The sequence below is a fragment of the Vulpes lagopus genome, chromosome 12, assembly GCF_018345385.1.
Source record: "Vulpes lagopus strain Blue_001 chromosome 12, ASM1834538v1, whole genome shotgun sequence".
Lineage (NCBI taxonomy): Eukaryota > Metazoa > Chordata > Mammalia > Carnivora > Canidae > Vulpes > Vulpes lagopus.
The window spans coordinates 47,961,508-47,984,779 of NC_054835.1; the positions used below are offsets into that span (position 1 = coordinate 47,961,508).

General features: G+C 49.1%; 1 protein-coding gene across 2 annotated transcripts in view; it reads right to left on the bottom strand.

The window, feature by feature from the left end:
* PRKCA (protein kinase C alpha) overlaps positions 1-23,272 on the bottom strand; it is a 396,507-nt gene that overhangs the window by 40,339 nt on the left and 332,896 nt on the right. For both annotated transcript variants that reach the window (XM_041725456.1, XM_041725457.1), the window contains exons 9-13: positions 15,346-15,483; positions 14,352-14,525; positions 12,068-12,159; positions 9,260-9,322; positions 8,193-8,331 (exon numbers count right to left, since the gene is read on the bottom strand). In XM_041725456.1, the coding sequence (XP_041581390.1) occupies positions 8,193-8,331; positions 9,260-9,322; positions 12,068-12,159; positions 14,352-14,525; positions 15,346-15,483 (606 nt within the window). The remainder of the gene's footprint in view (positions 1-8,192; positions 8,332-9,259; positions 9,323-12,067; positions 12,160-14,351; positions 14,526-15,345; positions 15,484-23,272) is intronic.

Consider the following 23,272-nt stretch of genomic DNA (forward strand, 5'->3'; position numbering starts at 1 on the left):
TGAGGGCAGCAGACCCATACTTTGGGGCTTAGGGGCCCTGTCCTGCCGCTTGCTATCTGTGAGCCTTGGACAGGTCACCTGTCTTCTCCATGGCTCCTCTGCCTTTGTCTATAGACCTGGGATAATGCCACCCACCTCAGAGGACTACTGTGAGGTTTCAACGAGATGACAGATACAGGCACGTAGTACCTGCTAGGAAAAGAGCAAGTGCTGGTCATCGCTCTCAAGATACACTCCCCAGTAAAAGGTGAAGTAAGATTCCCGAAATCTGACCCGTTTTTACAGGATTTAAACAAATCCCCGAACATAAGGCCAAGTGTAGCGACAGCACGCCAGGAGGAAATGCTCAGTGTTCACGGGGCTCTGCAAACCAGGGATGGTGGCAGGAGGGGGCTTGGTGGCAGATAAGGGGTGAGGTGCTCTCGGGGTACCCCAAGTGACATCTGCTGTCCACCCCCCTCGGGATAGCAGCCACCGCAGCGAGATGTGGACCAGCCGTGGGTTCAAAGCCCACATCTGCCCTGAACTGGGGCCGTGAGAAAAAGGACCGATCTCTGCACCCTGGGTGGGTCATCTGGAACCCAGAGCCCCCGACGCCAGCTCTGTAGCACTGACCCAGTGATTAACCCACCCACAGGGGGCTGGTTAGCTCTGGAGAACGGGCTGGAGGGAAGTCAGGAAGCAGGACGGGCTCCCAGGTGCCCCACGGGCCACAGCGTCCCGGGGGAGGGGGGCGATGCTCCAGAGAACAGGGCGACGCTGATAAAACCCAAGGCCCAGCGAACTAAGAGCCGGGGCCGATCATGACCCGGAGGAGTAACGTGACCAGCGGAATTCCTAGACAAGATCTGGGAGAGTCACACGGTTTGAGGAGGAGGCCAAGGGGAAGTCGGGCCTTGGCTCTTTAAACATTTCTTGCAGGAAAGGCAGCAGCTTCATTTTCTCTTGCAAAGCCAGAGGCATGGGACCGCGACCCCACACGGAGGGATGAGGGACGTGGCCTCTGAAAGGAAGCGAGCCACCTTCGGCTTACGCTCTTCTCCTCTAATCAAGTGCTCTCCGCTCGGCTGGCGCCGGCTGGGGTGGGGCCGGGGGGGGGGGGGGGGGGGGGGGGGGGGGGGGGGGGGGGGGGGGGGGGGGGGGGGCCCAGTGCTGCTGATCCTGGAGGAGCCCCGGCAGGTGCCGACTGGCCGCTCCCCGCCCGTCTTCCCCTTCCTCTCAGCTGCGCAAGGGCTAATTTACTGCCTGGCTGCCTGCGCCTCGTCCATTCTTTTCTCATTTAACTTTCGGATCCTCTTTTATTCTCCATCCTTCTCTACAAGCAGAGGCCAGGAAACGTCTCCGGGGGTGTCAATATTCCAGCACTTTGGGCTGTAGGTGGGGGGAAACCCAGGTTGATGTCCCACAACTTCAGACACTCGGGTCCCCCAGCACGCCAGCTCCTGTGGGTCGGTGGCGTGAGGCAGGTGGCTGTCCCCTCGTGCCACCGGCCTCGCCCTGATGGCAGCCTTGGGGATCATCCGTCCCATCCCTGCCATGGAGCTCCTGACCTCTCAATTCTGGGCCTTCAGCTCTGCTCTGCTGCCAGCCCCCTCCCTCCACAGCCGCTCCACGAACGTGGCTTGCTGCACCTGTTCCTCCGGGGTCCCCTCCGCCCGCCTGGCTCTGCTCCAGCCCCGGGCTGGGGGCTCGGTGGTGGGGAGAAGACAAAGATTCTGTGTGGGGGGCCGAGGGGGCTAGATAAATACACCCGTGAGCTCAGGATGACATGCTCTTTCAGAGGGTGAGGAGCACCGTGGAAGGACAGCAGGAGGGGGGGGGTCAGGAGTGGGGGTGGGGGCTAGGGGTCTGTAGGTTTGAACAGGGTCACCAGGAAAAATGGCCTCCTGGAGGTGACACCGGAACCGAGGCACAGGTGGGGGCCCCACTGCCGGGGAAGGGTATCTCAGGTAGAGGGGAATGAGAAGAGCAAAAGCCCTGAGGATGGCAGGCTGACAAACTGGGGAGTGATAAAGAAGCCAGTGCAGGGGGTCTGGACGGACAGGGGTGAGGGGTGGAGGGCGAGGCGAGAGATGAGGTTAGGGAGGGGAGGGGGGGCAGACAGCAAAGGGTCTCAGGCCACTGTGAGGACCCCAGCTTCTCCAAGATGCCTAACTCAGAAGTGAACCCCCTCCGGAGCCCTTGGAGCAATGTCCTGCCCTCTGTCGCTCCCCTCCCCTTTTCCTTCTCCCCTCTCCTTATGGCACCTCGATGCTCTTTAGGACCAGCTCCTCAGTTCCCCTATTCTGACAGACAATCAGCACCAACTGCCCCCCACCTCTGGCCTTGCTTACCTGCTCCTACTGCTTGCTCAGTCACTCTCAGGAGCCTGAGGCAGGGGTCTGGCCTCCCCCAATGGGCCCTGCCCAGAGCCCTATGCCCCTGCAGGGGAGCCCTGTGTCTGCTGGGGAGTCACTGTATGGCTGTGGGTCGCTGGCTGTCTCCACCAAGCAGAGCAGCACACCGCCCACCTGCAGACCCTGCCCTGTCCTTCTGGGCCCACCTGTGGAAAATGCAAGCCAGCCAGTGAGGATGGTTTCAGGTTCCCTCCTTCCTCCTACTTCCCTATCCCGTTCCCCCCTTGCCCGTGGTATCCCCTGTCTCTCCCTCTCTTTCCGGTATCTTCTCTTTCCCTCTCTCTGAGCATTTTCCCTTTGGCCTGGAAACATATTCAAGTTCTCCCAGCCTTACTGGTGCTTCCTTCATCTTGCTTCCCTAGGAGTGCCGGTCCACCTTCCCCCGTCCATTTACCATCTGGTTCCTAAGACATGGTTCCTGCCTGGCTGCTGACACTCACACTCAACTCCATGCCATGCAGCTTCTGCTGCATCGTTACCACATGCTCTTAGGGATGGCTGGTTCCCCGTGGCCAGATCCCCCCTCCCACCCCCAACACCTACCCGCAGCTCTCCTTGACCTCCACAGTCCTCGGCCATCTCTGAGTTCACGAGCACTCACCTTCCTTGATATCCAACATTCTATGGCTCCCTAGTTCTTCTACCTCTCTGGATACCCCTTGGTCTTTTCTTCTTCCTTCCATTCCTAAAATATGGCTCCCCCCCAAAATATGACCCTTGGCCCCCTCCAGAAAAGGTCACAGCTCATGGCCCAGTAGTTCAATCTTACCAAGAATGTACACTTCTCTTAATATATATTAGGCCCAACTTTGAACTTTGGTGGTGGTAATAGGCAAGATTGGGCTTGGCTGGCCTTCCCATAGGAATGGAAGGAGAAGCCACTGGCCCCCTAGGATGGGTCTCCAGCTCTCTGAACCCATCCATCTCCCCCCACCCACAGGAGTCTGCACATCTGCTTATGGTCAGCTGACTGTGGGGACAGCACGTGTGCCCACAGACTGTTCCCTCAGCCGTGTTGCAGCGTGTTGTTCTACTATCTCATCCACATCTCTCAATCTATGTCTCTCCTGGGTGGCAGTGGCCTATTTCAAACTGCTCCCAGTCCCGGGCCCCCTCACAGGTCCCTGCTGGGCTCTGTTCTCATGCCAGGCCTGCCAGGCACTTAGTAGGTGCTCTGACTACCTGGCTGACTGCTGCCATGTGTGGGAGAGGAGCTTGGGTGTTAGTGGTTCGCCCGGGGATTCTAAGCGGTGTGCACAGTAGTACCAGTGGGAATACAGTCCCGAGTCATTGATTGTGGTATTGATGCTTGTGACTCAGGTCCCTGATACAGTGGAGATGGATGAGTATCCATCTTCTCCTAAAAGAGGTCACACATGCTGTATAACATCTCAGTGCTCACTGTGAACTGTATGTTTGCTTGGGGAGTGTTCTCTTCCCTCTGAAGATGGGGCAATAGGTGCCAAGAATACATGTATTTGCTCTAGGGTCAGAATATCTCAGGTCCAAATCCCACCTCTGCCTGTTACCAGCTGTGTGACCGTGGGTGAGTCACTTAACCTCTGCTCATGTATAAAATGTGACAAACCAGATGTGTCCCGGGGTCTTTGTGCAGGGGCAGTCTCTCCATCATGGGTCCTATCCTTTGGTGTGGTCTGACATGCCCCCTGCCATAGCAAGGATTCTTCGTGGCACATTTTCAAACGACTTTGCTCCCACCACGGCAGGAGGTACTCAGAGGTGCACCAGCCAGGAGTAAACCCATCCCCTCCTGCTGCTCTTCTTCTCCCGGGAAAAAGTGGGCAATGCAAGTATTCAGAGCCTGATTCTTAGCTGCCAGGAGGTGGACTCCACATGCCCCAAATCACGTTCTGTTGGGGGATTAAACTCAGATGAAGCTTCTGTTTGTCCCTCCCAGGGACTTACACCGACCGCTAAGAATTCTTCTTTCTATGTCAAAGCAAAGAGGACCTGTAAGGTCAGATCCAGGACTTCTCTTCTGATTAGTGTCCCCCTTGTGGGTATCCAACTCAACTCCAAAAGTCCCATCTGTTAAGTGACATTTTCTGCTTTAGCTCATCTTCACTGGTTAAGGAGATGCCACAATATTAATCCATTTCAAGGGGTTTAAACAAACAGCCATAAATATTTAAGTCTCTGCTTTGCCTATTAAGGAAAATGCCAGCTAGGATAATTATTTTTGCCTCTGCCTGACAGAAAGATTTACACAGAGGACAGGATTATATTAACCCCTGAGCAAATTCAGAAACTTTGAACCTAGATGGGCTTCCTCTTCACAGCAATTATTCCCATGGTCAAATATGCCATATTCCTGGATCCGTATGGGGAAATGCCAACAAAAGGTGAAACCACTTGAACTGAGATTATTGTTTCAGGTAAAACAATGTGAATTACTGATTGAGCTCCCAAAGTGGTGCAGCTTATTTTACAATGAAAGTCAACCAGAATCTAACAGGTATTTTGGTTTCTGTTTGCATGTCATGTCTTCCACACTGTAAACTATGTCAAGGGCAGGGCCCTGTTGTAGATGCTGTCCCAGTGGCACCCTGTTTGGCACACTAAGTGTGCGGCACGTTCTCTGAACATGTGAGTCACTTAGGATCTGAGCAGGGGTTCTGTGCAGTGGGCAGTCCACGGGTCTGCAGGTGGCCTGAGCCTGGCAGTGAAGCCTGGTCCTGGCACTTCTCAGCAACGTGGCCTTAGACCATTACCTTACTGCTGTGGGCACCTCTTCTGAATCATGCTGTGGGGACTATTTGAGGGAGGGTTGTAGTAGAAGACTGCAAGAGGCCCACAATGCAATGTGGCAAATGGGTCAAGTGAGTAATAACCATGGCAGGACCAACGTGCCTGGTGTCAGATGATCCTCCAAACTACATACAGTAACTTCATGAAGAAGACATTATCATCCCCACTCTACAGGGGAAGAAATTGAGGCAAAGGATGTTTCAGTAACCCACCCAGGGGGTAGAAGCGCAAATATGATGACTACAGTTCTAGAAAGTGCCCAGATGAGAAAGCCAATCTCAAAAGGTTATATACTGTATGACTCTATCATATGCTATTCTTGAAATGACAAAGTTATAGGATGGAAAAGAGGTGAGTGGTTGGCTGGTGGGGGAGGGGAAGGATGGGGACAAGAGGGGTGACGGGGAGAGGTGGGTGTGACTCTAAAAGGCCAGGAGGAGGGATGAACTATACTCTTTCTGGACTACACTGTTGGAGAAGCAAGTCTACCCGTGTGTGATCAAGTTGCACACAAGTAAATAAACATACAAATTAGTACAAGTTAAAAAAAAAATGCCCCAAAGTTGCCAAGATACATTAGAAGTGTGTTTCAGTGTCCTTAGAGGAAGGAGGTGGGAGTTTATCAAATATAGTTAGATGGGACACCATCTTGAGCGTGGTAGGACGTCCCCAGAGGTTTGTGCATTCTAGTCTGGGAATCTGTGTATATTGGTAATTTTATTTGGTAAAAGGCACTCTACAGATGTGATTAAGGATTCTGGGACAGAGGGATGAGCCTGGGTTATCTGGGTGGGCCCCCTGTAATCATGATGGTCCTATGAGAGGGAGGCTGTAAGGCTGGGGTCACAAAAGACGGAGATGGTAACACGTGACACCACGGACTGTGGCCACGCAGAGGCTAGAAAGGGCAAGGCAGTGGGACTCCCCCAGAGCTTCTGGTGGGAGTGCAGCCATGCCGACAACTTGTCTTTGACCCAGTGAAATGGATTTTGGACTTCTGACCCCCAGAGCCATATGATAATAAATTTGTATTGTTTTAATCCACTAAGTGCATAGTGATTTGTTGTAGTGGCAACAGGAACCTGATACAATGAAGAACATTAGGAGGGAAAAAAAGACAACAAATGTCAATTATTTGGAACATTTCATCTACGTGGAATGCCGTCTCCCTGGTGATGTCAGATGGTTGAAGTGTTACTGAGCACAGGAGGCTATTAGTTTGATCGCAGAGGCTGGGTCTTAATGGAGATGAAGTTCAAACCACCTTTATTCCTAAAAACACTGCCTTCCCTGTCACCACATTTTTATAGCATCTGGTGGGTGTTAAATGGAGCACGCACAGCTCATAATCACAGCCTGTTTAATACATGTTGGCCTGTAGAAGGTGTCAGAATAAATACTGCATCAGGAAGTTGTATTGGTACTGTATGATCACCTTATTCTTCGTGTTTGAGAAATAGGACTATTTAAGCTCCCATTATGCCTGGAGACAGTGATGTGTGAGTTCTTTGGAGGGCAAGCCCCATGAAGTTATGTATCAAGATAACATGTCACCTTTGGCTATGTCACTGAGAATTTAAGTTTCTAAGTAAATGTTTGAAGTCTGTGTTTCCACACTGGGCATACGACAAACAAAACAAGGAAGCTCTTCATGCTGGAAAAAAGAAATTCAGCTTCCCTTTTGGAACTCTGGCTATCACGGAGGGTCTACTAGGTGCAAAAACACTTTATTTGGCATTTCTGTCCTCATAGGAATTCTACAAGGAGGCTACGCTTATCTCTAACTTGCCACTGCAGAAACAGGGAGGCAGAGGCCAAGTAACTTACTGAGTTCCCACAGCCTGTGAAGAATGGAACAACAGGTGAAAAAAATACCACACAAGCTGCCAACAGCTGACACGAGAGCTCTCCCGAAGAGGGAAGGTTGGGCTAACTTTGCATCTGTTACCTTCTACCATGATGGAGCTCAGCTGAGAAGAAACCGTTTCTTCCACTGGGCTGTGTGTGGATGGGAAGTTGGCTACACAGTGATCCAGGGTTATAACCCACCTGGTCATTGGCATGTAGGAAGGTTCACAATAGGACGGAAATTACTCAGAATGTGTCACAACAAGGGCTCCTGGGGGGTTCAGTCAGGTATCTACCTCTTGATTTTGGCTCAGGTCATGACCTCTGGGTTGTGGGATCGAGCCCCGTGTTGGGCTCTACATGGAGTCTGCTTGAGAGTCTCTCTCTCTTCTCTCTTTGCCTCTCCCCACTGCTTGCTCACTCACTCTCTCAAATAAATAAACAAAGCTTAAAAAAAAAGAATGTGTCGGGGATCCCTGGGTGGCGCAGCGGTTTGGCGCCTGCCTTTGGCCCAGGGCCCGATCCTGGAGACCCGGGATCGAATCCCACGTCGGGCTCCCGGTGCATGGAGCCTGCTTCTCCCTCTGCCTATGTCTCTGCCTCTCTCTCTCTCTCTGTATGACTATCATAAATAAATAATAAAAAAAATTAAAAAAAAAATGTGTCATAACAAAGATTAAGCAGTATGGCCACTGCTGTAATCACACATCTTGGAACCACACTGTTTATAACCAAACTGAAATGTTCTGTCTAGATTAAACACCATGACCGACTCAATGGGTGAGGTAGGGCACTAATCACTCTAATTTTACTAAAAAGTCATCATTGGAATCACCTTTTGATCTAGTTTTCCCATGCGGAGCATTTTTACAACCAAGATCTCTACTTTCTCTGCCCAACGGTGTAGCTTAAATTGTTTTGACCATGACTGTGTAAGAAACACATTCCACCATACAACCAGCTTACACATAACAAAACAAAGTTCCGTGAAATAAGACATATCCTTACTATGCAGTGAGCTCTCACACTTGTTTTCTATTTTGCTTTATTTAGCCTAGTTTGCCCATTTTGTGGTCACTGACTTAGTTATTCACTAATGATTCCATACCCCAATTAGGAGGTTGTATGTGTGATTTGAAAGGTCTGGTCTAGAAAACAAGGAGAATCGGGGGGCCCTACCTCTGGGGCAATGTAATCTGGAGTCCCGCAGAAGGTCCTGGTTGTGACTCCATCCATCATGTGTTCCTTGCACATCCCAAAATCAGCAATCTTGATATGCCCTTCCGAATCCAGCATGACATTGTCTAACTTCAGATCCCTGCAAGGAAGCAGGAGAGCATCAGAGTCCATCCCATGACATCACAGTCTGCTCCAGAGCTAGTGAGACAGAAGGCTATGTGACTAGCTGCCATTGCAATGGTGTATTAACTATGAGTCCTGGGAGAGCGGGGACCAGGGATTACTGGGTTTTGTTTTTTTACATCTCCAGAGTCTACTGTAGTGCCTAGGATACAGTAGGTACTTAATAAATGCACACCGAATTAATGATTAAATGGTTGGACTAGCAATCACCGCCTTGGCTGAGCATGTGAATCACCAGATTCCAATTTAGCAAGTCTGGGGCAGATCCCACTCATTTGATTTGCTACTGTCCCATACAGAGGGCCTGGCCTACAACCAGGTTTGCCCAATCACAGGTTCAGAACTACCTCATGGGCTCACGCACGTGTGGCTATTGCATTCTGCCCTAGTGCCATACGTCCTTGTACTCTTCAAAGAATACTAGAAGACATTCTCCTTTTTTTGGCATCAGACTTGTGCTGTTGCTCACCACCTGAAGAATTTAATTCAACAGTTTTTCCTCTGCTTCTCCCCTACACCCCGTATTCTTCTCCTGCTAAGCATCTAGAACAGAAATTCGGTTTCCATTGCTCCCTGATCTCCATTCCAAAAATAAAAAAAAAAGGGGGGCAGAGGAAGGAGCTGTCAGTGGAGAGAAAAGCCATGTTTTCTTGTGGGAAGCAGAAATAAGATGCAACATCTTTTGAGGTCTGGAGATCAGAAAATGGCTCTGATTTGCCTGGAGGCTGTAGGCAAAGGTGGGTCCCAGCAGGTCTCTGTGACCTTGAGGGTTATCAAGTCTGTGTCTTAGGTCCCCATCACAGAATTATTTATGTGCACACGGAGGACCAGAGGTCCAGGAAGACTCTCAGCTGCACTGCTGGCAGCAGAGCTTCCATACGCACCTGTAAATGATTCCTCTTTTATGAAGAAAGAACAATCCAATGGAAATCTCTGCCGCATAAAATCTGCAAAAGAAAATGCTCATCAGGTCTCTGGCTTGCTCTGTGGATTTCTGAACATTTTGTACCTTCTAGTTTGGGCATCAGTGAGGCAAAAAAATGTAAGATCCCGCGACTATCAGAGATCAACATCACCCTACATGTGACAAACCCTTCATCCTTCCCTCTGCCATTTTATCACTCTCACCTCCCCAAGGAATTTTACAGCTAATACGTCAAAGAGACAGGCTTATTACCTGTCCAGAAACAAGCACTTCTTGTTTGAGGCCGGTGGACAGTTAATTTACTGCTTACAAGAAGTTCCTAATGCAATCTTTGAAAAAGTGGCTGCTAGACTCTTCTGTGTCAGGACTGGGGAAGAGTGGAGAAAATGTGCATTTCCCTATTCACGGACAGAATGCGTTAGTGTGTAAAAATGCAGTGATTCCCTAGAAGACAAAGTAGAGTGTGTGATGCACTCTGTAGCTGCTGTACTCACCCCCCCACCCGTCCCCGCCCCAAGTGCTGGCATAAATGGGACACACACCATGATTCATACTTGAGTTTACCCTTTTAAATAATTCATAATAAACTCAGAGTAAATGCTGAAAGAGGTTTTAAAATTTGCATAGCATTTAGGAATCTCTGAAGTCTGAGGAGCCACAAGGCTGTGTCTGCAAACATCACACCCGGGAGGTTTAAAATCGGCACAATGTCTACACAGGTAGAGGGCAACCTCTGGTGATAAGGACCAAACTCTTACTGGGCGGGGGGCACCCCTGAAGGCTGGCAAGAGAGGGAAGGGGTGGTGGAGGGAAGAGAGGGGATTACAGGCAACTTTTACGTGATTTTTCGTGCTTTTCTGTATTTTTAAAATAAACATTTTCTAGCAACACAAATACAACCAAAGGGCGCTGGATGAGACACCTTGACATTACCTCACAACAAGGTGGCTATTCGGCTACTTGCTCTTTGCAGCTCCATCAAGCTGGGCTTTACAACCCGAGCATTCTAATGCTTTATAACTGAGTAAGACAGGGGAAAAAGGCATTTCTGAAGACTGAAAAATAAAAATAGAAATGGAGGGGTGCTCAGTGGTTGAGCATCTGCCTTTAGCTCAGGGTGTGATCCTGGGGTCCTGGGATCGAGTCTCACATCAGGCTCCCGGCAGGGAGCCTGCTTCTCCCTCGGCCTGTGTCTCTGCCTCTATCTGTGTTCCTCATGAATAAATAAATTTTTAAAAACTTAGAAAAAAAAGAAAAAAAATCCCCTTCAACACCAAAAATCTGATTGGCATTTGTGTATTTGATTAATAAAGAAATCTGAGAATGAAAAAAAAAAATCCCTCTTTGCATATTTTAAGTTTGCTACCAAAGAATTCCCTCTTCTGCCTTCACTCAATCTTCACTCAATCTAAGACACACCAACCCACACAGGGCAACAGTTTTTCAGATTTATCTTTTAGACCGAAACACCGGCCAGAATTCAATGAACATTTGCTAACTTGATTAATCAGGGTATATGCCCACTCTGCATCCTCCCTGGGGGAAACGAAATAGCTGTTTGTATACATTTGCTCCTGCTGCCTGTCCTGTGACCTTCTAGCCCCTGGAAAACAGGATGATTTTTCTGATACCAAAGTCCCCCCTTAGATGGACCATTTTCTCTGTTCCCCCGGAGCCCATGTCTCTGCCCTGTGCTGCTGACTCTTACATCCTAATCAAACCCTCCCAACTGAGCTGATGATTCCCCACCCAAACCATCTCTCCTGGGTGGCTGCCCCCAACCCTAAAATGAGGTATCACCTGAAAAGGTTTCTTGTTCTACACCAAGTTCTGCTTTTCTTCCTCCAGGATGTTTCTCAAAGACCCTTCCTCCTCTTTGGCTCCAAGGTCAAGGTCTAATTAAAGTTCCATTCTTTCTCCTCTACATAGATTTTTCACCAACCCCTGTGCACCAGTCCCCACTCTCCCTTCCTCCTTCCCCTCTTGGTCATAGAGCTCTCTGAAAACTTAGCCTGATAGTGTCAAGCCCCCCACAGCCTTCCATGGTCCTCAGCCAGGTCCTCCATCAGGCTCATCACCTGGAGCTCCCCTCACCCCCAATCTCAAACCACCTTCCGCCCTGCTGGCTTGGGCATTGCCTAAGGATGTGCAACCCTCACTCCCCTCTTTATCAGGGCTTGCGCGGTGCCACCTCTAAAATTACAGCTACATGTTACAATTGTCTAGTGACCTCTTCTACTCCAGGGCAGAGGGTGAGCTCCTACAGGGCAGAGAGCCTTTCACACTCCTAATGCCTGGTGTGTTGTGGGTGTGCAACAATGATTTGTTGTATCATGAGTGGCTGACTCAATCAGTGAGGGTGGAACTGGGTGAGAGGGGGATACACCAGCATCTCCAACTTACTGGAAGTAGAACAAACCTCTCCTTGGGATGGGTGTAGATGGACCCAACCAGTAAGTCTGCCCCCTGGGAGGTTACAGGTCTCAGGTCCAAGGATGGTGAAGCTCTACGTCCATACTTCACCCAGAAGTTTCTATGTGATGTCTAAATTAAAGGCCTTAAAAAAAAAATAGTACATTGGGATCCCTGGGTGGCACAGCGGTTTGGCGCCTGCCTTTGGCCCAGGGCGCGATCCTGGAGACCCGGGATCGAATCCCACGTCGGGCTCCCGGTGCATGGAGCCTGCTTCTCCCTCTGCCTGTGTCTCTGCCTCTCTCTCTCTCTCTATCATAAATAAATTAAAAAAAATAAAAAAAATAGTACTCACACTGCTTGTGGTTCCTTAAATTTTCCTACTTGCTGAATGTGGTACATGAGGTCCCCACCGTTGACGTATTCCATGACGAAGTACAGTCGATCCTGAAGATGAAGGTTCAACACGTGAGCAGGGCTTGGTCACCGGCAGAGAGGCTTCCATTACTTTCTAGGTTGTGCTTTGCTTTCTCATTAGTTAGTAAACCTTGGGCTTCGCTGGCAGATCTGCTCAGTGGAGCCCTTCAAATTTTTTCTTCCCAAATAAAAAATAAGTAACAGACCCTGCCACATGAGGGCCTCGGGAAGTATAAAGCCATTAATGTAACTCTGAAATAATGGCGCTCTGTCAACATGCCTGTCCCCATCTGGTTCCGCATGCTTCCTATTACAGTAACAGCCTCAAACCCTCTTCCCTTCTCTCCTGCACACAGAAGACATGTCTAAGTTAGGCATGGTGTGAAGAATCCAAGTGGGCCAATTATTTACTTTTAACTGGTGTTTCTGGTTTGCAGTGTCTGGGAGGCAAACCACAGCGCTGTAGTCGTGTGTTTCACTGGAAGCTTCTGAAAACCAATCTCATGAGTTAGGCTGGGCTCATAAATTATAAATGCCCAACGATATTTACTGTGGGGGAGGGGACTATACATGGCGAGGCTAATCAGATGTGCTGTTGCATCCATAATAGGCCCAAATATTGTTCTTCATCTTCTCTGTCACTGGTGTGTTAATTGTCTGCCCCACGGAGGGTGTACATCATCGACCCCAGTAAGTGTGCATGTTTATGAGGACATCACAGTGGGGCAGATAGGGGAAAATGGGGTTGAACAGCGAAATAGCTAACAGCACAGCACACCCAGGGGAAAGCCGACCTCTGCTCGCTTCTAGACATTTTGCTGAAGTTATTAAACATTAAAGTGTTGCACAGGGAGGGAAAAAATGATGAAGCTGGTGCTAGCAGCCAGGAAATAGCTCCGGGAGCTTCCATCTCTAGCTTTCCTGTTATGAATTTTAATTCCATCTTTATTTCCATGTTTTGTTGTTTTCTGGAGCTTCGTCAGTGTAACCAGGGTGATAGGATCCGGGCTAGGACTCGCAGACATGGGTCCCTCTCTGGCATATTGCTCTTCCCTCTTCGTCCCTACTTTGGTGCTGTCGGGAGGAGGGGGCTGTCCGTGCCACCAGTGCCAGGCTGACACGCAGTGGCTGGCACCTGACTCTGCAGCCCTTCGCCTGCCCTGACACTGTGTGGTTACACTGTCATTTTGAGATTCTAAAATCCAAGAGCACTGAGGGGTCCCTCCCAAGACATTTTAAAGAGAGACGTAAAACAGAGAGTCACTTTCCGGCCAACAGAAAGTTGAAGATATTATAATCATAACAATACTAATTATAGCTACTGATTATTGAGTCATCTCTTTAAAAAGGGCAGGCGTTGAGGAAATGGAAAGCCTGTCTTGGGGCAAGACTGATGATGGTGCCCTCGAAATATTCATGTTTCTTGCAGGCTGCCTGCAAGCTCCATGCCACTGCCTTGGCCCCACAACAGGCTCATCAGTGCTTTGGAACTCTTTTGTCCTTTTTTTTATTTATACTGTAAGACAGGGCTTGGCAAACTTTCTGTAAAGGGCTACACAGGAAAGACCGTGGGCTTTGTGCATCTCTTGCAACTATTCAACTCTGCCTTCGCAGCCTAAGAGCCACTGTGGACGACGGAGAATGAAGGAGCGTGGCTGTGTTCCAAGAAAATGATTCATGGACACTGAAATGTGAATTTCGTCTAATTTACACGTCACAAAATAGCATTCTTTTTTTTTTTTCCCCTCCAACCTTTCTCAGAGCTCATGGGCTGTACAAAACAGACCAGACTGCCAAGCCTGCTGTGTGCCATCAACAAGAACACCTTCTTTTATGAGATCAAGTTTCCTCATGTTCCAATGCAATGCTTGGCAACTGGATCAGTAGTCTTAAAAAGCCAGGACTGTGGGTTATTTTATTGGTTTTGTATTCTTAAGTCTTAGCACACTGCTTGGTATAAAGAAAACCTTTGATCCAAATGTTTGCTGAATCAAAGAGAATTAGTGCCAAGCTTGTAAGTAGGGCACATCCCAGAGAGGGGACTCCCCAAATTTACCAGTGGCATAAGAGTGAGAGGCTGTTCTCAGGTTATGTCTTTCTCGAGCCTTCTCCACTGGAGGAAGGTTAATTCAGATGCTTAGAACACTGGGTCAAGGTTGGCCCTGGAGAGCCCCCCACACACCTTGCCACAGATAACACCCCCCCCCACCCAGGGTCCTTACCACTGTCTGGAAGCAGGAGTGTAGCTGTGTCAGGAATGGGGGCTTGTCAAGCAGGGCCAGGACTCGCTTCTCCACCATGGTGCACTCCACGTCGTCATCTTGAATCACCACATCCTTCTTCAGGATTTTGATAGCATACAGTTCCTCTGTGCCCTTCCTGTCAGCAAGCATTACCTGGGAGCAGACAAAAGGCAACCTGAAAGCTTCGAAGTGTATGTCTGGTAATGGGAGTGGGGAGGAACCTGGTCAGGTGGCTGTTCACCTTGTGCCAATTTATAAATGCGTGATATAAACATTCGCAAAGTTCCACTTTATGTGCAAATTTTGAAAGATCGCATGTCAGTGCAGATTAAATTCTTCCAGTATTGGTTAATTGAGGAGCTGTCAAGATTTGTACACAGCGTAGGCTATGGTTGCATGATGGAGCTTTTGTGGCTGCGGAAAGGAATATACCTGGTCCTCGGCATTCGCCTTGAAGTGTGCACATTTTTCAGGAGCATCCTTTAGGCAAAAATGTGACTGACCTTTTTATAAGCTTCTCACGAGTCAGGAGCCAAGACAAACAAAAAGGCAGGATGGACATCACTTCCTGGATCTATCATGAGATTTGGGGCCAGAGAAGCCAAATGTAGACATATAGGTTGATCATTGAAGAAACCCAGTTCAGTGCATCTTAATCATTACGTTTGCTTACTACAAATCACCTTGTAATTTTTAGTTGCGAAGATTATTTATTCAACCAGCATGTTGGAGCACCTGCTCTGTTCTCAACCCCGAAATGGTGATGCAGAGTGAACCCTCTGTAGCTTTCTGGGTATGGTTGCTTTTAATGAAATGAAGCGGTGGGTGGGTCGGGGTAGGCAGGGGAACATCTCAGAAATGAGTACAGAGCAGGCAAATCTCAAGGGTGGTTCTGGAAACCCTAGGGAGCATGGAACTGATCCTAGCATTCTCTGGAAGAGCCCCTCCATCTCCCCGACAACTGTCCTCTTACCTTTCCAAAACTTCCCTTCCCCAGCACCATGAGGAAATTGAAGTCTGTGAGTTTCACTCTGTCCAGGTTGTTGGAAGGTTGTCTCCTGTCTTCTGAAGGACTGATTACTTTGTTACCAGCGGGGCCAAGCTTGGCTTTCTAAACAACAAGCACACATGTGAGAACAATGTGTCATTTTTCCCAGGAAAAAGAGTGAAAAAAGCATTTAATTAAGCTTGAGGTCAGCTGGGAGGTGGGAGGTGGGATGGGGGCAAGAAAAGAAATCACAGGATGATGAGATTTTTATTCCACAGTTGGTGGCCATGCTTACCCTAAGGGCAACATTTGCAAAGTAGAAGAAAAAAAAAAAACCCACAAAACTGCCCTTACCTATCAAGAGACAACTCTTCACATAGTTAAGCAAGAATCAAGTCAACATAATAGAAGCAATACCCTGTGTACTGGTGCTTTTCTTACTTGTAGATTTTCCTATTCTTAAATATGCAAATAGTTCATTTGCATGAAGGGAACTTGTACCCTAGCAAAAAGGGAGAATATGGTCTCCTGGAGAGGAACCTCTAAACGGGCAAGCTGTGGATGATTTATTGCTGCTTTAAAAGGCATAGTAAGAAGAACATAAGGTTGTGGGATTTTTATCTTTTTATTTTTTTATTTTTTTGGTTTTGTTTTTTGTTTTTAAGTCAAGAGTTGAACTCGGGAAACCTGGTTTCACACAAAACACACAGCACCCTTTGAACCTGACGAATCCTTGGTCAGTGACCAAAAGACATTTTTATAAACTAGGCTCATGCTACACAAAAATGCTGGAAAGACCACACCCTCATTACTCTGGTTGAAGAGCTGGAGTCTGTCTCAGGTAAAAGGTGGAGGAGAGAAAGAAGGCTCGGCATAAAAAGGAAAGGCTAATGGGATCATGTGGGAAGGTCTCAACAGTCCGCAAAGGAGCCCATGGAGAATCTCCCCACAGACTCTGCATGTAGAACACTTGCCTGACGGTGAGGGGACCAACTGCTGGCCATGTCAGCTGCTGAAAGGCCAGGGTCCTGCAGTGTGGCTGAACTGCCACAGCCCTGAGCCCAAGGACAAAGACTATATTGCTTTGGATACATCCTTAATGATAAGATACGCCCTCTACCCCTTCCCCCCACTCCCCCACCTCCCTGGCCTTCTTCCCCAATGCAGCAGACCTAAGAGGAGCTCCAAGTTCTGGAGCAGGTGCCAGGACATCACTTGAGTGAATGTAGCTACCAAAAAGAAAGTATAGGACATAAAGAAGGCGTTCTGGGCTTTTACTATGTGACCAGAGCACCATCAGCATCAGTTCTTAGCTCTTAAGGGCAGATGGGAGGATCTGACATGTTTTCTTTAGCAGCAGAGAAGGCTTTGAGGAATAAACCATATTCCCTCTTAGAGCACCAGCATCCCTTCATCCCACAGTCACTGAGCGAGCACCCTGTGCCAGGCTCTGTTGACGAGGTTTTGCATTAGCACAGGCAGCCATCTCTGGATGCCCAGGCCTCACACAGTGCTCGGCACAGGGTATGCGCGCTACATCCTGGTTGAGTAAGGATATGACTCTTGAATGTGTTCATCAGATGCTGTGCTGTTGGGTGATGCTCTTCTGTGATAAAAATAACACGTTTGCATTGGGATCGAACCTCATGGCTTGAGTGCGTGTTTGGAATAACTGAGCATACGGATTTAGGTAGAGGCATTAACACATGGGGGAAAGATGGCCCTAGCTTTTTTGCTTCAGAGCTGAAAGTATTTGACACTGCTATATGATTCTTCTATGGGCAGTGCCTGGTGGGACGCACAGGTGAACCCACGGGTCGTTGGATACACCGACGCTCTTCAAAGATGATAACCTGAACTGCAGTGATACGTGTATTGGCCTCCTCTTTGACAGAGGATGGGAGAAATTTTTAGACAGGCTTTTGAGAAAGAGCCAAGATATAACTGCTAATGTCACATCAGGACCCTCCCCCCCTCAACTGCAGGACCAGCCCTGTCTTCTGGAAGCTAGGGAGAAGGATCTGGCCCCAGGGGTCCCAAACAGACCAGGTTCGACCACTCGACGCTGACACAATGCAAAGGCAGACAAATGAGGGGTGGTGAAATGAGAAAGTGATTTATTTGGGGGAGGCCAGCACCAGGAAGACAGCAGACTAGTGTCTCAAAGACTGTCTCCAAAGTGCTGAAAGCACTCCCAGGATCATGTCAGGAAGACGCAGGGCAGAGGCTGGCGGGTACATGCATGCAGCTGAGCAGTGCAGGTCAAGTTGATTGCTGTCTTGGGGTCAATCACGAGGGGTCTTGCTGGCTCAGGGCATTCCTTATTGCTGGAGAGGGTAGTTTCAGTCCCCATCACGGGATGTTTTGCCCGCAGGGTCTCATGCCTGAGTTAAGAGAGAAGCTGGAAAGGAGAACTCAATCAATTAGAAGGTATGGACTGGGGTCAAAATGGAGGTGACGGACAGCAGAAGTCCTCTTTTACTTCAAACATCTGCCCCGGGAATGATTCCAAGTTGATTAATTTTCTGGTGGGTGTCGTCGAAATTGCAACGAACAATCAGGAAGTTCAAGTTTGAGATGAGAATGCTGACTATGCCTGGCCTCTATTCTGTTCTTTTGATTTTTTAAAAAGTTATCAGAAAGAGGCATGAGGAGATTAATTTTATTCTATCAGGAACGTCACAGTAAATTCTGGAAAGACCCCCAGACAACGGATTCCGTGCTCTGAGGTGCTTGGAAGAGTTGACGAGTGTCTTCACCTGGGTGAGGCTGTGATCTTGCTGGGGCTGCTCATGAACACGTAGCTTCCATCTGAAGCACGGGGTTCCTAACCAGAGGTTCTGGACTCACGTGAATTCCTAGAGTCCCTGCTTCTTCCTCCTTTGACACTTCAGCACCACAGACGGTGGTAAGAGGGTCCGTGGGCTGCCGTAGGTGACGATCTCCAGAAGAAACATTGGGCATTTTGCACACTGCCCTCACTGGGGGGCCATAATCGAGCAAAGACTGAGTTTTGGGGCTATGTTCAGTTCAGTTGTAGGGAAAAAATGTTCCCCAAAGGCATGTAAATGCAACAAAAGCATTTTTTGCATTTGAGTGCTTCTGAACCCAACTGCAGTAGGGTCTTAGATTCCACTCGGAAATCAAGCCGTGAGGTTTGGGAGTAATGTCGACAAAGGAGTCTCCTACTCCTAGGAGGTGAAGCCGGATGGAGGAAGGACACCGGCTTCTTGCCCTGCCCGGGCAGATTCCATTCTTGTGTCTCTCTAGCCAGAAGCAGAGTTGGGTTTTGCGTGGCTGGGGGCGCAGGGGGTGGTCTGGAAGGAGGATGGGCCAGGCTGCCGCACTGACCGCACTCACCGTCGGGGGGGCTGGCTAGAAAGTGGCCCGGCCCAGTGGGCGAGATGGCTTTCTCCCCAGCTCTCTCTCAGCAGCCCTGAGATAAGAGCAGCCTGGGGGCTTCGCGCAGCTGGCTTCCACATTTCCCCTGCAGAGTATGCTTCTGGAGTCATTTCCACGCTGCCACCTGCAGGCTGGCTGCTGGATGGCACGGAGCCATCCTAATATGGAGTTTTCAAAAGCTGACAATTCCAGGATATCAAAACCTCAGTGGTCTGGGCCTGACTCTGGCAGGTGTCTCGCTCAACCTGGGTCTAATAAACAGCACAGCTGGAGGAGACCGCCGGTGGCTACCCTGGCAGCTGTGCAGCGGGGGGTTGGGGGGGGGTGCCAAAGGGCAAGGAAGGCAGAGGCCCCCCAGGAGGATGGTCTACACGGCCTCCACGTCTACTTGCAGGCACACTCTGACTCTGGATTCCCATCCTTCACCGCTGCTCCACCCCCCTCCCCCCGCCTGCCCCTTGCTGTGGGAGTACGGTCACACTCACCTGACACTGTCCTGCCGTGTCCTCCACCACTTCCCGGGCTGACTTCTCCCCTCCTGCAGGCTTTAGCTTGCTTGTCATCTCTTCAGAGGACCCCTCCCAAAGACTTTCTGCCAGTCTCCCTCCAGGACCCTGTTCTCAACAGCTCCTAGGGCAACCTGTGACTACTTATGGAGTATTTAACGCTTCTTCCACGCTGTACAGCTGATCTGTCAGCAGGTCACGCCAAGTTTACCTGCAGGATATGTCCAGAATCTGGCCTCTTCTCAGGGCCTCCTTCACTACCTCTCTCTCAAGGCGGCCCCACCTCTAGTGTCCCTACTTCCGTGACCTTCCTTTCAGTATCTTCCCTGGAGGGACCCCGTTGTACTTCCCTGGCTTCCTGTCTGCTGGACAGAGAAAGGCCGACTTGTCACAATGGAGGTGGAGGAGATCTTGGCTGTCAGCTGGGTCTCTGATCTTAGTCTCACTACTCCCCGGGGCCCCTCTGTTCCAGCCTCCAGTCTTTGGTCACCCTTCCTACAGGGGCCTCGCTATCTCGTTCATCTACAAAATCCAGCTTAAGCACCACCTCTCCATCTTCTTGCTGCCTCCTCCCTCCTGGGATTTCCAACCTGTGGCAGATGTCGTCTGTGACCAGCCCACATCCCGAGCTTTTGGACTGGCACCCCTGTGCACATCTGAGGCTGTCTGAGGGTTCTGTGGGGGCCGTGCCTGCAGGGCAAGCCTGGAGCGCCCATGTTGCTACCCCATGAAGGGGCAGCACGTTCCATGCTGTTTCCTTAGCTTCCCAGCAGGACTGAGCTCCAGTGTGTCCACGGTGGCACCACCAGATAACTGACTTGCCCTTACCTTACCCTTGCTGGCTTCCACCCTTCCCTGGGACACAGTCCTACTTCCCCACCCCTCCATCTCTTGGGATCACTTGCCACATGAAGCCCTTGCTCCCAAAACCCTGTGGCAGATCTGACTTCTCTGGGGAACCTAAATGAACACGTGACCTTTTTTTGAGGATTTACTGATCTTTCTCATTAGGCTGTGAGGTCCTAGAAGGCAGAGACTATTTTATTCATCTTTGTGTCTTTAGGCCAAGCACTGCACTGAGCACATAATTGTACATTCATTGAATAGTTCATTGATTGGTTGATTGGTTGATTGATTGATTCATTCATTCATTCAAAATCATACATCTTCATTAAGCCCTACAGCAGAATTTGAAGAGGCCAACGGTACAATCAGCTTGTAGCCAATACCAACCAGCCATCTGCCAAACGTTAATTACAGGAAAGCAGCTGTTACCAAGTATGTCATTTCAGAGGGTGCCCCTGGACACTGTGCATTTGGAGGTTCACATGAATTGCAACTCCTTCCCTCAAACCATCACTGGTCATGCTGGGACAGCCGCAAAGGCTGTGAGGGCATCCCTGCCTTTAGGGAGGTTGGCCACACACAGTGACCCTCCCCAGAGGCCATGCTAGCTGGGCCAGCAAGCTGAAACCATGCCCTCGGAAGCTTCTCTGAAGGGACCTTTCTCCAGTGAGAAGTCCTGACTGCCCTAGACTTTGCTTGGATCTGACAAATGACCAACAATGAGCCTCTGGACTGTTTTTTCTTTGAGCTTTTGAATGGGTTGTTTGGCAACTGGTCTCCTGGCAAGACAAAGAGACCTGCCCTTCTCAGCTTGCATATTGTTGACATAACGCTTGTCCTTGTGGTGAATGTAATTCAGACTTCACCAGGAGTGCAAATAGTATGTGTCTAGGGATAAAGCTGAAGCCGATGGTCTAACTGCAGAGATTTCAGCAGACCCAAGGAGGCCTCAGAATAAGCATGCCAGCATCCTTTACGATAGCAACACAAACACACCCTGCAGGGCCAGACACCCTGGGCTATGTGAATTCACACCAGGAGAGGAGAAGCAAGGATGTCTCCTCAAGGCTGCTTTCCAGAGGAGGGAGCAGAGAATCAGCTGGGGCTGCAGATTGAAAGCACTCAGGAGCCCACTGGTAATACTCCTTGCTGATAAATCTCAAATCTTGAGTTCTTGCTCAGGACATGTTTTGATTCAACTCATGGGTCCTTGTGGGTGAATTTAGAACACTCCACCATTTATTCCACAAATATCTGTGGGTCTGTCATGTCCCAGACATGGGACCAGACGCTGGGGAAATCAGATCAATGTGAGGTAGCCTCTCCTCCGAAGAGCCTGCAGTCCAAAGGTCCTGTAGTCTATGTCCCTGTTATTCAACGTGTAGTCTGTGGATCAGCTGCACTGGCATCACCTGCAGGGTGGCCAGGAATGCAGATTCCTGAGCCCCAGCCCAGATCTACGAATCAGAATATGCATTTTTTAAGAAGATCCTCAATTGATTCCCGTGCATGTTTCAGATGTGCTAGACTAAGTTCAAAGTCCCCTTAGAGTCCCTGTGACCCTCTCCACCTTCACCAGTCTTCAATTACCATGTAAAATCAACGGCAAATTCTAGAAAGAGCCCCAGACTTTGATTCCAAAGAGTTTAGATCAAATCTTGGCTTTACTCATTTTTGCTGTGTGACTCTGGGCAGATGATACGGCCTCTCTGAGCATCAGGTTGCTCACGTGTAATACAGTGGTACTAAGACCTCTGCACCCCTGGGCTATGCTGAAGGTGAAATGAAGACTCCTTTGCAAAAACCCTCAGCGCAAGGCCTCACATCACATCCTTCACTGTGCACTTCTTTCTTTGCCTTGAGCACTTCCCTTAGGCTGCTGGCCTCCACGCGCTCCTGGACCGTGGATGAGCAGCAGCAGGTCACCTGGGTCAGGGTTCTGCTTGGCTGACTCATGGCCCAGAAACCCTGTGACTATGGATATATGTCAAGCCTGCAGACAGGCTCTGTGGGAGCTTGGGACCTGTGGGGAGGCTGTGACAGATCCCTGTGGGCTTCCATGCTTCTATGCCCTCCCAGTGTGGTAGGAGAGGAACTGGGTCTGAGCTCCAGCTGCTCTGATTTCTGGAGCATCTTCTGTAGCTCCCTCAGGGGCTAGGACCATGCAGGGAAAGACCTTGACTTCATGTGCTTTTCCCATCAGAAAATTTCCTAATAACTGACATGCATCTCATTTTATGCCCCAGATACATTCTCTAAAAGTCCTAACAGTCTGCAATCATTGGAGGTGTTCATTAATTTAAAGGACTCCTATGGTGAGTTTCTGTAAAGCACATCATATGAAGTGAATTTGAATACCACAAATCCAAATTCTCCAAGTGTGTATGTGTGTTAAATACCTTTGCCTGAGCATATGTATGGCCAAAGGCTCTCCACACGCAGCTCCTTATTAGGGGGGTGGATTTCAAATGAAAACTGAGAACTGGATCTGCCAAACTATGGCACCAGGTGTCTGTGAGGGATTGGATGGCAGTAGATGCTAACTAACTCTCTATTAGGCCGGACCATTTGCTGCCGCCAAGCTGTGACAATCAGACCTACAGTAATGCCAGTACCAAACGGTTTAACACAATACCAAGGATAGTCTGCAATTTGCCAATTTTGTAAAGTGATTATACACCAGCTTTTGTATGTGGGAAAACCAACAGACAATAAAGACACAGGGAAGTGTGTAGTCCTGAATCGCCAGCCCCAAATACAATTATACCCTGACTGGCAATATTTCCAAGACGTGCTAACTTATATCTTCAGTAGGAATCCAAGCTCAAAGGTTTCTCTACAGTAAGGAAGCAGAGTTTACCAAGTAATTCCAAATCTCTTGGTGCCATCTATTCTATAATCATGGAGACTCTGGGTAACCCTCCAAAGTATGCTGTAATGCTTAACCGCAAGTCATTGTAAATTTGTACCTTTTTTGTGAATGTCTTCAATATTACATCTCCTAGCAGAACAGAAGATATGGCTTTGATGAATATATTTATCAAAGATGTTTTGCAAAGTGTAGAGAGAGGAATCTGACAACATAAGTTTCTACTTCTAAGATTCCAAGGGCAGACAGGCCAACAATGACCAAGTGTGGGAGCAAGTGAATAATTGCA